This window comes from Giraffa tippelskirchi, chromosome 5 (genome assembly GCF_054371585.1).
Source record: "Giraffa tippelskirchi isolate mGirTip1 chromosome 5, T2T-mGirTip1v1.2.pri, whole genome shotgun sequence".
In the NCBI taxonomy this organism is placed as follows: Eukaryota; Metazoa; Chordata; class Mammalia; order Artiodactyla; family Giraffidae; genus Giraffa; species Giraffa tippelskirchi.
Genome location: NC_137279.1, coordinates 193,682,599 through 193,698,920, shown reverse-complemented (window position 1 = coordinate 193,698,920; position 16,322 = coordinate 193,682,599). Strand labels below are relative to the sequence as shown.

Below are 16,322 nucleotides of genomic sequence, written 5' to 3'. Positions count from 1 at the left end.
AGTTCACCAGCAACGTGGAACTCGGCCTCTGACTTTCAGAGAACACGAGGCACAGGCCTGCGGGCTTCTCACCTCGATGTCAAATACCTCGATGGAGTCGTCCAGCAGCTGCACACGGAGGTGGGTCCTGGCCGCTGGCCGTGCCACCCCAGGCGGGCCCAGCCCAGGCTCCAGGGTGCTGATGCCCATGGGGGCCGCGGTGCCCAGGCGTGTCCCCGGGGTCTGCAGGACCCTGTATGTTCCTTCCAGTTCCTCCATTCTTCATCAGCTGAGAGGGAGGAGTGTGCTAAAACAAACAAAAAACCCCCAATTATCTTCAGTTATTTCCATTTTAAAACAACATAAGAAAATTACTGGGTAGATCAGAATTCTCAGCACTGATTTTGTACTTCAGTGAGTCTTAAACTACCTGGAAACAGTTTAGAAAGATTATCTTTTCCTCATACATGGGCGGGTGGAGCACAGAGCCAGCTGACCCGCAGCCCCGGGAACGGGGTGGCCCACAGCCACCGGCCTCTCCTTCCAGCCATCTCCTCCCACCCTGGCCCAGAGGTTCAGGCGCTTCCCACACGCTATGTGCGCTGCCCAGGGCCTTCTAGCAAAGGTAGATGGGTACCCACAGCTTGAGTCACGGGTCCCCGTCCCGCCGACATGGAGGGGACAGCGCAAGGAAGATGGATGGACATGCTGGGGCCGCCTTTGCCAGCCCTGCAAGCCCTGGTCTCTCAGCTGTGTCTCCAGGCTACAGAGGCGTCGCCGGGCCTGGCCCCACACGGCAGTGTGACACACGCCGTAGGGAGCGCAGGCTGCGGGGAGCCCCCGGCCCCGGATGGCAGCGTGGTACACGCGGTGGGGAGCCCCTGCCTCAGACGGCAGCGTGGCACACGCCGCGGGGAGCGCAGGCCGCAGGGAGCCCCCGGCCCTGACGGCAGCGTGGTACACACCGCCAGGATCCCCCACCCCAGACGGCAGCGTGGCACACGCCGTGAGGAGCCCCAGCCCCAGACGGCAGCGTGGCACATGCTGCAGGGAGCACAGGCCGCAGGGAGCCCCCAGCCCCGGACAGCAGCATGGCACACACCACAGGAAGCGCAGGCTGCGGGGAGCCCCCGGCCCTGACGGCAGCGTGGCACACACAGTGGGGCGCCCCCGCCCCGGACGGCAGCACGGCACATGCTGCAGGGAGTGCAGGCCACGGGGAGCCCCCGGCCCTGACGGCAGCGTGGCACACACCACGGGGAGCACAGGCCGCAGGGAGCCCCGCACACTGCTGCCGTTGCTCACACTGCCTCGCCCCAGCCCTGCAATAACCTCGTTGTCATCTCCGCCCTCCTCAGTGGTGAGGATGCTGAGGGTATGAGAGGCTCAGGGAGCAGCCCCAGGAGGTGCCTGCGCCCTTCCAACCCTTCCTGCTGTGTGGGGAAAGGTCTCCGGCTCTAAGCTATTAAGCTGAAAAGAGCCCAAAACATCATTGTCTTTAACAATGAAAGAATAGGCTAAGTATCTGCTAAAATCCAGTAATACAGACTTGCTTTCATTTGTCCTTATTAATAAAGTTACCTTCTACTTATGGCAAATTCCCTTCTTAAATATGCTTATTCATGTACAGGCTGCCGTCTGTGAGGTCGCACAGAGTCGGACACGACTGAAGCGACATAGCAGCAGCAGCATTCATGTACAAAAGTCAATTTAAAGAAACATACTTAATGGTTAAACATGGTAAAACAAAAACAAATACCAGATGTTTAATCAAGAAAGAATGCAGATGCCACAAAAATCATTTTATTTTGCTTAATCATCTGCGAAAAGTCTTCAACTAGTTTGCAGTAAATATTTTGGAGAATTAATCTCACTGGACTCCTGGTCCACTCCGTTTCATGCTGAGCTCCCTGGCCTTCTTCTCTCTTTCAAGCTAATTTTGTTATCAAGACAAACTAGCTCACAAACTTTTTATCTCTTGAATTAAGATTGAAAAGCTTCTCAGTGACCTGCTGCCAAGCGCCTCCTGCTTCAGCCCTGCTCAGCTAAGGCCTTCCCAACTGTCTGGCTGAGAACTGACTTGCACGTCTGGTTTATCAACAAGCAAACAGAAAACAAGCCAAGACCGCTGGGAAAGTGAGACATGTACAGCACAAGCAAAGTGACGAGGCAGCTGGTCATCCTGCCAGACGCAGCTCCCAGCCGGCCTCCGCACAAGCCAACGGCTGACCCCACGAGGGCAGTTCAGGCTGGCGGTCACCCACCATCTTCAGAGCTCTCCCCAGGCGGCATGGCCCTGGGAGCAGTAATGGTTACTGTGGCTAATGTCAGAGGCATCAAAGAGCATGCACTGCGTCATGACGCGAGGCACTGCGCAGGCCACAGTCGTGACCGACGCGGCAGAAACCTGCTTCCATGTCACTGAGTGTGAGATCCATGAGGCGCTGAGAACCATGAATGTCAGCGCTTTCATTCCAGCTTCACAAACGTGAGAAGCTGCTGTGGAAGCAAGGGTGTGAAGGAAGATGAGCCCATCTGCCAGGGTCCCAGGTGTGCAAACAGCTGAGAGGGAGACGCGGTTGGCTCCTAGCACGCACCCACCACCAGAAGAGGCCCTTCCGAAACAAGCTGTGGGCTCCAAACGATGCTTCCCTTTTAAGTAAAGCTACAATTCTGAAGCAATATACATAACCAAGGTATTTTTTTTTGAATCAGTTCTGCTGTCTATTCCATTGTATAATTATCATTTATGTTTTTTCATAAAAATTTTAGATGGAAAAAATTTCTTCAGGTTCTTCCCTTTGACTTATTACAAGAAAGTCATGTCTAAACACCTACTTCTTAAAAAAAAGCAAAACACCAACAGAAAACCCAAACCAAACCAGACTACCCTACTGTATGCATTCAGGTGAGGAACATCAAGAAGAACGTGCAGGGAGGCTGTTCCCAGAAGAGTCAGGGCTGGGGTCCCTTTGGGGGGCTGCCCTGGGGGCGGGCGCAGGGGAAGGGCTGCAGGTGTGGCCAGCACAGCTCCACGGCCCAACTGGACACTGTTCACTCAGCTCATTAAGCTGTGCATTTGATTCATGCAGTTTTAACAGCACACTTTTAATCAACCACTGTTTCATCTCTCCTAAGAACAAAAGACATGTTAGATAAATGGAAAAACACTTTTCCTGGATTAAGGAATTCTAAAACATGGCCTTTGCACATTTATATGTCTTCTGAGCAGCAAGCTTCTGTCCCAGTCATTTTCACCTGGTCAAAGGAAGACACCCACCCAGCTGAAGCCGAGACCGAGGACCACAAGACACCCTCACACCCTGGAGGCTCACCTGGGGAGGACCACTCTCCTGAGAGGACTCAAGCCCACGGGGCACCCTACCGTTGACGCTCCAGGAGAGAACTCTCCTGAGAGGACCCGAGCCATGGGGCACCCTCCCGTGGAAGCTCCAGGAGAGGACGACTCTCCTGAGAGGACCCGAGCCCACGGGGCACCCTCCCGTGGATGCTCCAGGAGAGGACGACTCTCCTGAGAGGACTGGAGGACTCCAGGCACCCTCCTGAGGATGCTCCAGGAGAGCTCTGCTTGCTATCACGCATCAGCAATGCACACATACATCCTATTTAATGATTACTCATCTTTTAGCTTCAAGAAAATTAGAGGTACCAAGGGAACATTTCATGCAATGATGGGCTCGATAAAGGACAGAAGTGGTACGGACCTAACAGAAGCAGAAGATATTAAGAAGAGGTGGCAAGAATACACAGAAGACCTGTACAAAAAAGATCTTCACGACCCAGATAATCACGATGGTGTGATCACTCACCTAGAGCCAGACATCCTGGAATGTGAAGTCAAATGGGCCTTAGAAAGCATCACTACGAACAAAGCTAGTGGAGGTGATGGAATTCCAGTTGAGTTATTCCAAATCCTGAAAGATGATGCTGTGAAAGTGCTGCACTCAATATGCCAGCAAATCTGGAAAACTCAGCAGTGGCCACAGGACTGGAAGAGGTCAGTTTTCATTCCAATCCCAAAGAAAGGCAATGCCAAAAAATGCTCAAACTACCACACAATTGCACTCATCTCACACGGCAGTAAAGTAATACTCAAAATTCTCCAAGCCAGCTTCAACCATACGTGAACCACAAACTTCCAGATGTTCAAGCTGGCTTTAGAAAAGGCAGAGGAACCAGAGATCAAATTGCCAACATCCGCTGGATCATCAAAAAACGAAGGGAGTTCCAGAAGAACATCTATTTCTGCTTTACTGACTATGCCAAAGCCTTTGACTGTGTGGATCACAATAAACTGTGGAAAATTCTTAAAGAGATGGGAAACCAGACCATCTGACCTGTTTCTTGAGAAACCTGTATGCAGGTCAGGAAGCAACAGTTAGAACTGGACATGGAACAACAGACTGGTTCCAAATAGGAAAAGGAGTACGTCAAGGCTGTATATTGTCACCTTGCTTATTTAACTTATATGCAGAGTACATCATAAGAAACGCTGGGCTGGAAGAAACACAAGCTGGAATCAAGATTGCTGGGAAAAATATCAATAACCTCAGAAATGCAGATGACACCACCCTTATGGCAGAAAGCGAAGAAGAACTAAAGAGCCTTTTGATGAAAGTGAAGAGGAGAGTGAAAAAGTTGGCTTAAAGCTCAACATTCAGAAAACTAAGATCATGGCATCTGGTCCCATCACCTCATGGGAAATAGATGGGGAAACAGTGCAAACAGTGTCAGGCTTTATTTTTTTGAGCTCCAAAATCACTGCTGATGGTGACTGCAGCCATGAAATTAAAAGATTCTTACTCCTTGGAAGGAAGGTTATGACCAACCTAGACAGCATATTGAAAAGCAGAGACATTACTCTGCCAACAAAGGTCCGTCTGGTCAAGGCTATGGTTTTTCCAGTGGTCATGTATGGATGTGAGAGTTGGACGGTGAAGTAAGCTGAGCGCCGGAGAAATGATGCTTTTGAACTGTGGTGTTGGAGAAGACTCTTGAGAGTCCCTTGGACTGCAAGGAGATCCAACCAGTCCATCCTAAAGGAGATCAGTCCTGGGTGTTCATTGGAAGGACTGATGTTGAAGCTGAAACTCCAATACTTTGGCCACCTCATGCGAAGAGTTGACTCATTGGAAAAGACCCTAATGCTGGGAAGGATTGGGGGTAGGAGGAGAAGGGGACGACAGAGGATGAGATGGCTGGATGGCATCACTGACTCGATGGACATGGGTTTGGGTAGACTCTGGGAGTTGGTGATGGACAGGGAGGCCTGGCGTGCTGCGATTCATGGGGTCTCAAAGGGTCGGACACAACTGAGCTACTGAACTGAACTGAACATCTTTTAGCTTAAGAAAGTTCAAGAAGAAAGGAACTTAGAAAATCAGATGGAACCGCTGTGTTGCAAACAGCAGTGACAGAACTCTCCCTGTAGGAGCATGAAGTTGCTTGTTCAACAGTCTTGCCTCAGCCTGATTGCTTCCTCTAGTCTGACCACAGGAAGAAAGGAAAAATGTATGCACTGAATCTGCTTTACATAAATTACAGCCTAACAGAAATTACATTGTTTTGCTCTGTGTGCTTATAAATAAACATTAAAAAGGCAAGAGTATGCAAACTAGACGAGACACACAGCAAGCGCTTCCCAGTCCTGTGGGCTCTAAAGGGCAGAGGGCAGCTCCTCTGCTGCCAGAGACCTCTCCAGAGACCCTCTTCAGGGAGACCTCTCCAGAGACCCTCTCCAGGGGGACCTCTCCAGAGGCTCTCTCCAGGGAGATCTCTCCAGAGGACCTCTCCAGGGGGACCTCTCCAGAGACACTCTTCAGGGAGACCTCTCCAGAGGACCTCTCCAGAGACCCTCTTCAGGGAGACCTCTCCAGAGGACCTCTCCAGGGGGACCTCTCCAGAGGCTCTCTCCAGGGAGATCTCTCCAGAGGACCTCTCCAGGGGGACCTCTCCAGAGACACTCTTCAGGGAGACCTCTCCAGAGGACCTCTCCAGGGGGACCTCTCCAGAGACACTCTTCAGGGAGACCTCTCCAGAGGACCTCTCCAGGGGGACCTCTCCAGAGACCCTCTTCAGGGAGACCTCTCCAGAGGACCTCTCCAGGGGGACCTCTCCAGAGGCTCTCTCCAGGGAGATCTCTCCAGAGGACCTCTCCAGGGGGACCTCTCCAGAGACCCTCTCCAGGGGGACCTCTCCAGAGACCCTCTCCAGGGGGACCTCTCCAGAGGCTCTCTCCAGGGAGATTTCTCCAGGGAGATCTCTCCAGAGGACCTCTCCAGAGACCCTCTCCAGGGGGACCTCTCCAGGGAGACCTCTCCAGAGGACCTCTCCTGGGGGACCTCTCCAGAGACCCTCTCCAGGGGGAACTCTCCAGAGACCCTTTCCAGGGGGACCTCTCCAGAGGCTCTCTCCAGGGAGATCTCTCCAGAGGACCTCTCCAGGGGGGCCTCTCCAGAGACCTTCTCTAGGGAGACCTCTCCAGAGGACCTCTCCAGAGGCTCTCTCCAGGGAGACCTCTCCAGAGGACCTCTCCAGGGGGACCTCTCCAGAGACCCTCTCCAGGGGGACCTCTCCAGGGAGACCTCTCCAGAGGACCTCTCCTGGGGGACCTCTCCAGAGACCCTCTCCAGGGGGAACTCTCCAGAGACCCTTTCCAGGGGGACCTCTCCAGAGGCTCTCTCCAGGGAGATTTCTCCAGGGAGATCTCTCCAGAGGACCTCTCCAGGGGGACCTCTCCAGAGACCTTCTCTAGGGAGACCTCTCCAGAGGACCTCTCCTGGGGGACCTCTCCAGAGGACCTCTCCTGGGGGACCTCTCCAGAGACCCTCTCCAGGGGGAACTCTCCAGAGACCCTTTCCAGGGGGACCTCTCCAGAGGCTCTCTCCAGGGAGATTTCTCCAGGGAGATCTCTCCAGAGGACCTCTCCAGGGGGACCTCTCCAGGGACCTTCTCTAGGGAGACCTCTCCAGAGGACCTCTCCAGAGGCTCTCTCCAGGGAGACCTCTCCAGAGGACCTCTCCAGGGGGACCTCTCCAGAGACCCTCTCCAGGGAGACCTCTCCAGAGGACCTCTCCTGGGGGACCTCTCCAGAGACCCTCTCCAGGGGGAACTCTCCAGAGACCCTTTCCAGGGGGAACTCTCCAGAGGCTCTCTCCAGGGAGATTTCTCCAGGGAGATCTCTCCAGAGGCTCTCTCCAGGGAGACCTCTCCAGAGGACCTCTCCAGAGACCCTCTCCAGGGAGACCTCTCCAGAGGACCTGTCCAGGGGGATCTCTCCAGAGGCTCTCTCCAGGGAGATCTCTCCAGAGGACCTCTCCAGGGAGACCTCTCCAGAGGGATCTCTCCAGGGAGATCTCTCCAGAGGACCTCTCCAGGGGGACCTCTCCAGAGACCCTCTCCAGGGGGAACTCTCCAGAGACCCTTTCCAGGGGGACCTCTCCAGAGGCTCTCTCCAGGGAGATTTCTCCAGGGAGATCTCTCCAGAGGACCTCTCCAGGGGGACCTCTCCAGAGACCCTCTCCAGGGGGACCTCTCCAGGGAGACCTCTCCAGAGGGATCTCTCCAGGGAGACCTCTCCAGGGGGACCTCTCCAGAGACCCTCTCCAGGGGGACCTCTCCAGGGAGACCTCTCCATGGGGACCTCTCCAGGGAGATCTCTCCAGAGACCCTCTCCAGAGAGATCTCTCCAGAGGGACCCAGGGAACCTCCTCAGGGGGACCCTCTCCAGAGACCTGGAGGGAATCAATCAAAATCCAGGGACTTACAAGGGACTCCAGTTCATTTTCCTTTCTTCCTCTATGTGAATGAAATGTTTTGCAGTTTCATTCCTAAACTATTTCTGGTGGCTGGATACAATTTCCACCACTGACGTCTAGTGCTACGAACTTGGCTCCTATATATTCTCATTTAATAAAAAAAACTTCAAAACCACCTTGTGATGTATAATTTCCATTCTAAAGTTGGAACAATTCAGCTCAAAAGTCTGCCGAAGCTCTGGGTGATGACGTGTCAATACAGGTTTGTAACAGAGGTACCACTGGGGTGGGGCAGTGACGACAGAGAAGGCTGTGCGTGTCTGGAGCGGGGGGCACACGGGAAACCTGCAGAACTTCCACTCAGAGTTTCTGTGAACTTACAATTGCTCTATAAAAAGTCTATTAAAAAAAAATGGGCTGCTCCCAAGTTGCCTCCCCCTTGGCTGGAAGATGAGCACGTGGCTCAGTAGCAAGCACAGCCCTCCGTCCACAGCAGAGGTGGCTGCTGGAATTTCTATCATGAGAAGAAGGTCTCTATGCACTTCTCCGGTGTGAAGGTGGATACGAGCCAGGTCAAAGCGGGTGCGTGGCACATGAATTCTGGTTAAGAGGAGGACTACGAACAGACGCATTTCTTTCATTCAAACAAGCACAATGGAGGATAAATTGCCCAAACCACCACCTCTGGCTAGTGCTGGGAGGGCAGCGCTGGGAACCCTGTTTCTGGAGTCTGTGGTGCTCACGTCTCAGGTCAACTAGGGAACCTCGTCGATGGTCTCACATTTGCAAAGTGCTTTTGCCACATAACATAACCTGTTCTCAGAAGTAACACTGGGGGTGATGGCCTTAGGGGACAAAGTTCTGCCAACTACAAGGTCTTTGTCCAGTAATTCCAATGTCCGCGTCATCTTAGCTGTAGCCTGTCTTCTCTCCTGTGAGCTGGTATTTCCCTGGTTCTATGTATGTCAGGTAATTTTGGATTGTATCCTGGAGAGTTAAAATACTATGTTGGACTTCCCTGGTGGTGCGGCGGGTAAGAATCCACCTGCCAGTGCAGGGCGCATGGGTTCGATCCCTGGTCCAGGAAGACTCCACACACCATGGAGCAATTAGGCCCATGAGGCATTACTACTGAGCCTGCACGCTTCAGGGCCCACAAGCTACAACGTCTGAGGCCTGAGCATCTGCAGCCTGTGCTCTGCAACAAGAGAAGCCACTGCAGCGAGAAACCCACACACCACAACGAACAACAGCCCAACTAGAGAAGACCCTGAGCAGCAATGAAGAGCCAGCATGGCCACAAATAAATAAATAAAACAGACAAAACATTGCACTGTGAGTCTCTGGCATCATTTAAATCCCACGAGAATGTGGCACCTCTGTTTTAGCTACACTGGCCTTGTCAGGGTTGGGTGGAGGCTTCAACATCAGCCCCACCTGCAGAGGCTCCACCCTCCTTGGGCACCATCCCCAGCGCCCGCCTGGCTCCGGGGCTGTGGTCTCCCCCTTAGCTGAGTTCCCACAGGCAAGCGGTGCAGAGTCGGCCCCGTGTACGCATAGCTCAGCGCTGAGCCCACAAATTCATCAGCAACTCTGTGGTCATCCCTTCAGGCCCCTTCTCCACGGGGGTCACCCCCTCTGCCCCTGTCCACAGCTCCCTGGCTTACTCCTCAGTTCTCCAGCCAGAAGCCTGCAGCTGACGCCCTGCTTGCTGGGGGCTGCCCCGGCTGCAGGAGAGAGTAGAGTGCCCTGGAGGCACAGGTGTCCGCAGGCCCTGCTGCCACAGGCCCGGCTGGAGGACAGGGAGAGGGAGGTGGGTATGGTGCCTGTCTCCCAGTCTCTGTGGAACCCAAACTGGGCAGCTCCTTCTGCAGCCCTCCCGGTTTGCACCTGGAGCCCATCTCTGGGTTCTGGCTGCCCGGGGAGCAGTCTGGGGAGGCGGAGGAGGAACAGGAGCCGCAGTGCTTGTGCGGCAGTGTTACCCGCCGTTTCCTCACAACTGCTCTGCGCAGCCGTCCAGCTCTGCAGCCACCGGCGGTGAGCAAGCTGGGGCGGAGGGGGCTTATGCCTCTTCCCAGAAACAGAACTCGACATCTGGGCATCTAGAGTGTGTCTGCATGGTGTTCTTTGGGAAGAGGGTTGATTTCTATTTCCTTCCTTCAGAGGGTCTGTAGTTTTGGAGTTGCCTCCAGGGACGAACACACGTTCCTTCTGAAATCAGACGGTTTCTGGGTGGAGGACAGCAGGGGTCCTGGAGCTGAGCATGGCTCATTTCCAAGGAGAAAACAGGGGACCTACCCTGTGTCTCCTCCTTCTTAAACAGTTCAGTTAAAGTAAAAATGATCATTTTTAAACAGTCTCTGGAATGGGTTTCTTGTTCAGGTATTGAGACTTGTTCCCCCAACATGCATCTTATTAACTGTCACCAAGGCAGCCGGGATCCGAAGGCCACAGGAGACAGAAGATCTCCAGTGATTTGTAAAATGACCCAGTGCTGCTTCCTCCTTCCAAACACGCCCCACCAGCTGGTGGAAGAGGTGCCAAGCACCCTTAACACATGCGTCCCAGGCACCTTCAAGCAGCTGGCCACACCCTGCCTTTGTGCTGGCCATGTGACTCTGAAGCTCGTCTCCCTCATTTCTGAGCTCCTCGCTGGCACGGCCCCTTCCAAGGTCCTAAGAAGGGGCCCTTGGTGAAGCCTTCTAGGAAGCTTACACACATATTCCAATGGCAATCGGCTGAGACTGCTGTCCCTTCCACCCTGATGCTGCCTCCGTTCTCCGTCCCCAGGTCACGTGGCTCAAGAGAAGACCCAGCTGCCTGCACAAGGAGCAGGACACACACCGAGTTCGGGCTTAACAGGACACATCTCGGTTGTTCACACCGAGGTCATCACCAGCCATTACGCCGCAGGCCTGGCTCCGGGAGCCTCGCTGCTGCCGTGCACTTGTGCCCGGGGCCAGGGGACTGCATGCAGGCTGGACCCTGTGGCAACACTGACAGCCCAGCAGCGCCTGGTGCAGGGGGCATGTGCGCCTCGGAAAGGAGCAAGGCTGGTGGTGCAGGGAGCCAGACACTGGAGTCATCGTCAGACGCGTGAAAAGGCGAGCAGAGCTCGGCGCTCAGCAGCCAAAACCGCACCGCCTGCCTGTCAGAAAAAAGAACGTACACCGCAGCAGTGTACTTTAAATATGCCATAGATTTTTAACTGTTTTGAATGGAATTCTGCAAAACAGAATTTATCAGAACTCCTCCTGTTCCAAGACATAATCTGTAGCTATGCTAGAAAGAGCAAGCGTGAAACCATGTTTCATATCTCCTAACAGTCAACAATAAAGATTTCTGATCGACCACGCTAGAGGAGTCGCTGAACTCATTCTCTTCTCTGTCACATGAATTAAAAAGTACATGGCCAAATGAAGGGTGGTACAGAGGTGTGTCGAGGGCTCAAGATGACAACACCAACTCCTATCTGCTGCTGTTAACTTGCTCAGTTGTGTCTGATTCGTTGTGACCCCATGGACTGTAGCCCACCAAGGTCCTCCGTCCATGGAATTTTCCACGCAAAAATTCTAGAGTGAGTTGCCATTTCCTTCTCCAGGGCATTTTCCGGACCCAGGGACTGAACCTGGGTCTCCTGCGCGGCAGGCGGGTTCTTTACCCCTGAGCCGCTGGGAAACAGAGGTGTGCCAGGCAATTAACAAAGAAGCGATTTTCCTGGATTTTTCTGGCTGTTGTATTAATGGTCAGCTTTCTCAACTCTCTAACGTGTTTACTTTTTCTCATTCTAAATAAATACTTGCACTCCAAGTTAATTTTTATTTCTAACACTGTATTTCTTAAAGAGGCTTCCTCCCCCAGACTGGGTAAATCTCAGGTCCCATAAAAACTGCCATCCACTCTGCCCCGATGAAATCTGACTCGTCCAAACGTTCAGCAAGCACCTTGCTTCTGAACAGAGCAAGTCCAAGTCCCTAAAAGCACAGGAGCCTCTGAGAGAAGAAAACCCCTCCCATCACAGCGGGGAAGACACAGGAGCCAGACTCCTAAGTGCTGGTAAGAGCTGCAAGGAGTGAAGCCAGAAGCCGCCAGGGATCTCGTGGGTGGCGAGGGAGGGAGGAGGCCTCAGCGAAAGATGGGTGTCTGTGTCAGATCCCCCAAGAGTCCCGAGGGGCCGCCATGCCCGCACCTGGCTCACAACCCTTGCCACACAAAACAAGTAATTCAGGCTCAGAAAGGTTAGTGACTTGCAACGCGTGTGACCTCAACCTTCACTCCACCCCCGACCTCACGGTGTGCCATCCCCTCTTGGGCTTAAGGGACCTCATGTGCCAAGTATGGGATGAGCCAGAAGGGGAGACGCCGTGGAAGTAGCCTGGACCACACGGCGGAGTGCAGGCAGCACCAGGGAGCACTGAGGAGGGGGTGCGGCCGGCCTTGCCCAGCCGCCTCTCCAGGATGGAGTGGAGCTGGGTCCACAGGGGAACGGAAGGCCGGCTGGACAAGGGCAGTGCACACGGACGGGACCCTGAGGGCGCCCACGGGGCTGGGCTCTGGGGGTCCTGAGAGCCCACCTCAGAGGTCTGGGTGGAATCTCACCACCTGGTACTCTGCAGCTAGGGGCGACGGGTGAAGACGGGTTCATCACTGCATCCGACGGCATCAGAGGGCCTTTCTGGTCTTGAGTTTTAAAACGACTGTAAACTGGAAAACAGTCCTGTGACCCTAAAATAAAACTACTTACATCACTCCACCTTCTCCGATCCTTGTCCACATTCTCACATATTTTTAAATCAGTGTAATTGCTGTGTACAAACGGCTTCGCCTTTTTGGTTAAGGTGTGTTTTTGAACGTATCTCCAGGGATCATAATGGTTCAAATTTTGTTGGGAGGGAAGAGTAAGAAGGGGATTTTGCTGGAGTGTCTGCAGGCTGCACAGCGCTCTATCACTCTTACATGCAGAGTGTATCCAGGTTTGTTTTCAAAACCGGGGTTCCAAAATCAAAACCTTTTATCACTTATTGCTAGCTGCTCTCCAAAAAGATTAGACCAATTTACAGAATCACCAGAAAGCCATCACATTCTGGCCTCTATTATCTTAAGCTCTGTGGAGCCCTCACCTTTGATGCCCTGTTGCCAAGGTAAAGCCTGGAACTGACAAATATGCTTCAGTCCAATGATGCTCCACACATGGCATCTCAGAGAGCAGGACTGGGGTGACTTCGGCTCAACAGTCAACTTTACAGGGGTTTTCCCACACAGAACGCCAAGTGTGTGCAGGAAACTCGCGACCCACTGGGCAAAAGGGGAGGTGGCAGGTTTACAAGAGGGTGGGTGAAGGGAAAGCAGGAAGTAACCTGAAAGGATAAGCAGCAGGACCAGCCATCTGCTGCCTGCTCAGGACAGAGGACGCACTGATGTGCAGAGAGCAAGGTGTCTGGAAAGGAGAGGAGGGGCCTGGTGAATTTAAAAGGACATGCACAGAACTATCCATGCCTCCATCTTTGTCAACACAGGGCATACCCTTCCCCCAAGCAGGACAACTCTGCGTAAATATGGCCTCCTTTTCTCTTGACTGTGCACTCAGACTGCTCTTCTACCTGAAAACATGACGGCCAACACCGATTAACCACTTAGTGGGTTCCAGGCATCTAGCTACTGATGCTTAATCCTCACAACAAGTCTATGAGGCAGGTAAACTGCAACCTTATTTGTTGATAAGAAACCCGAGGAGAGATGCGTGAATGTATCATATAAACTCCCCTTTTGGGAAAGGAATTAGTATAGAAGGAAGCAGGAAGTCTACCAGGAGAGGAGGTCCAAGCAGGTAAACAAGCCAGCAAACTTCTGCAGCTCTTGCCAGCATCTGGTCCAGATGACTCAGTGCTCACTGAGGGTCTGCAACAAAGCAGGAGTCCCACCCCGGGAAGCAGGTCCAGGCATGATCCAGTACTGGCCACCCACTCTGTTTCCAAATGGGGCCAGGGCCTGGCCACGTCATCTCTGCAGATTTTGAGACAACTTGACTGCAGCCATGAATTAAACGACGCTTGCTCCTTGGAAGAAAAGCTATGACAAACCTAGACAGTGTATTAAAAAGCAGAGATATCACTTTGCCGACAAAGGTCTGCATAGTCAAAGCTATGGTTTTTCCAGTAGTTATGTACGGATGTGAGAGATGGACCTAAAGAAGGCTGAGTGCTGAAGAATTGATGCTTCAATCTGTGATGTTGGAGAAGACTCTTGAGAGTCCTTTGGGCTGAAAGCAGACCGACCAGTCAATCCTAGGGGGAATCAACCCTGAATACTCACTGCAAGGACTGATGGTGAAGCTCCAATACTTTGGCCACCTGATGCGAAGAACCGACTCACTGGAAAGATTGAGGGAGAGGAGGAGAAGAGGGCGACAGAGGAAGAGACGGCTGGATGACAACAGTCCCTCAATGGACATAAGTTTGAGCAAACTCCAGGAAACAGTGTGTGGAGGAGGATAGAGGAGCCTGGTGTGCCACAGTCCATGCGGGTGCAAAGAGACACGACTTAGTCTTAGAGACTGATCAACAACAACAAAACAAAATACAAATATCAGATGTGAAGTGCTTCATAACCCCTCACAGAGAGTTAAGTCTCGTGGTGTAAGGATCTCACAGAACTTTCAAAGAGCAGCAGATACAGACGAGCATTAGGTCTGCCTGCGAGCAAAGGCCACTCCATGCCTGCCCAGCTCCAGGTGCTCCACGGTCCCTCCACACCACCAGCCCTCTGGCGCTGTGCCCCTGACGGCCATCAAGCTCTCCAGAGTGCTCCGCCCAAAGCTCCCTCACAGAAACAGCAAAGGCGCAGGGAAAAGCCACCCCGAGATGTAAATCTTTCCTTTCACTGTGGACTCACACTATTTCCTTCAGTGCACCTCCTGGGAATTGCTGTTTTTAGGGCAATTACGACCGACCAGCACGTGGAAGGCCTCTGGAGGCTGCCGCCACCAGGGTGGGTGTGGACCCCGGTCTGAGCTATCACTAGGCATGGTCAGGTCCCAGCTTTCAGGACGGCCTTTGGAAGGCTCTCACTGCCTGAGGAGCCCTTCCAGGTTTCCCGGAGTAAAAGCATTAACACCTAATACCAGCCTTAAGATCATTTAAGGAAAGGCCAAAAAGGGCATGGCCACAAGTCGCCCGAGCTTCCACTTGTGGTTCTGCCCAGGCCTCTATGGGGGGCCCTCACGCGCAACCCGGGGCCCCCACGCGGGACCCTCCCACGCACCCCGGGGACCCCACGCGGGACCCTCCCGCGCACCCCGGGGCCCCCACGCGGGTCCCTCACGCACACTCGGGGCCCCCACGCGGGGCCCTCACGCGCACCCCGGGACCCCCAGCGGGACCCTCCCGCGCACCCCGGGGACCGCACGCGGGGCCCTCACGCGCACCCCGGAGCCCTCACGCGGGACCCTCCCGCGCACAGGGGGCCATCACGCGGGACCCTCACGCGCACCCCGGGGCCCCCACGCGGGGCCCTCACGCGCACCCCGGAGCCCTCACGCGCACCCCGGGGCCCCCAGCGGGACCCTCACGCGCACCCAGGGCCCCCCAGACGGCAGGCTCCCCACATAGCGCCCTTCTCACACGCGGCCGGCCGCCCGAAGGCCTTCCCAGCCCGGGAGCAGACTCCTCTGGCCGTTCGCCGTCCGGAGGCGCCCGCCCTGCCTCGGGCTTCGGCCCGCGGCCTCCGCCGCCCGCCCCCGAGGCGCGGCCTGGCCCCTGCTCGCCCCCTGCCGCGCGGCCCCGCACCCTCACCGGCTGCCCGGCCCGAGCTGTCGCCCGCAGCGGCCTCCGAGTCCGCGCCGGCTCCGCCCGCTCCCTCCTGCCCGCGGGCCACCCCCGCGCCCCGCGCCCCTTCCCCGCCCCGCCCGGAGCCCCGCCCCCGCCCCGCGGATGCGCCGCCGATTGGCCTGACGGCATCTGGGGCGTGGCCTCCGTACCTCTGGGGCGGGGCCTCCGCTGCCTCGGCCTGAAAGCGCGGCACAGAGCTCTGATTGGTGGATTTGTAGGGCAAGAGGCCACGCGCAGAGTCGGATGTAATTCGGCCAGCTCGGCTCGCAGGGCCGCGGGGTGTTCTGGGCGGGGCGTCGGGTCAGGGGGCGGGGCGTCAGCTCAGTGCGCGGGGCGTGGTTACGGCTCGGGGAGGGGCGGGGCGTCGGCTCGGGGGGCGGGGCGCGACTCCGGCCCAGATCCGTCTGCAGGCTCGTACTTCTCTGGACCGTGGCCGCTTGCGTTCCTGTTACCAGCTCCTGCCACCATGTGCTCTTCTCCTGGGCTACCGGGGTCGGCCTAGGGTCGCCGAGGGCCAGGAGAAGGTATGCTGCAGAGGAAGCGGGCCGTGCTGGGAGGCTAGCGGCCCCCTAGCCTTCCCGGTCCCCCACCGAGGAATGGAAACGCGGCACCATCTCCGGAGCCCCCAGGCCCACGATTTGCAGGAGCACACGCCCCTTCTTCGAGCAGTTGAGTGAGCTCCTATGCATTCTTGGAGACCCGGCTCAACTTGCCCCGGTCCTGCCCCCGTCGCGGTCCC

At 55.1% G+C, this 16,322-nt stretch overlaps 1 protein-coding gene across 8 annotated transcripts in view; it reads right to left on the bottom strand.

The window, feature by feature from the left end:
• The window catches only part of FARP2 (FERM, ARH/RhoGEF and pleckstrin domain protein 2), a 102,446-nt gene extending 86,806 nt beyond the window's left edge, over positions 1–15,640 (bottom strand). For 7 of the 8 annotated variants that reach the window (XM_081490585.1, XM_081490584.1, XM_081490583.1 and 4 more), the window contains exons 1-2: positions 15,548–15,640; positions 73–286 (exon numbers count right to left, since the gene is read on the bottom strand). In XM_081490585.1, the coding sequence (XP_081346711.1) occupies positions 73–258 (186 nt within the window). In that variant the 5' untranslated portion in view covers positions 259–286; positions 15,548–15,640. The remainder of the gene's footprint in view (positions 1–72; positions 287–15,547) is intronic. The other variant, XM_081490586.1, reaches the window with a different exon arrangement.
• Positions 15,641–16,322: the final 682 nt, after the last annotated feature.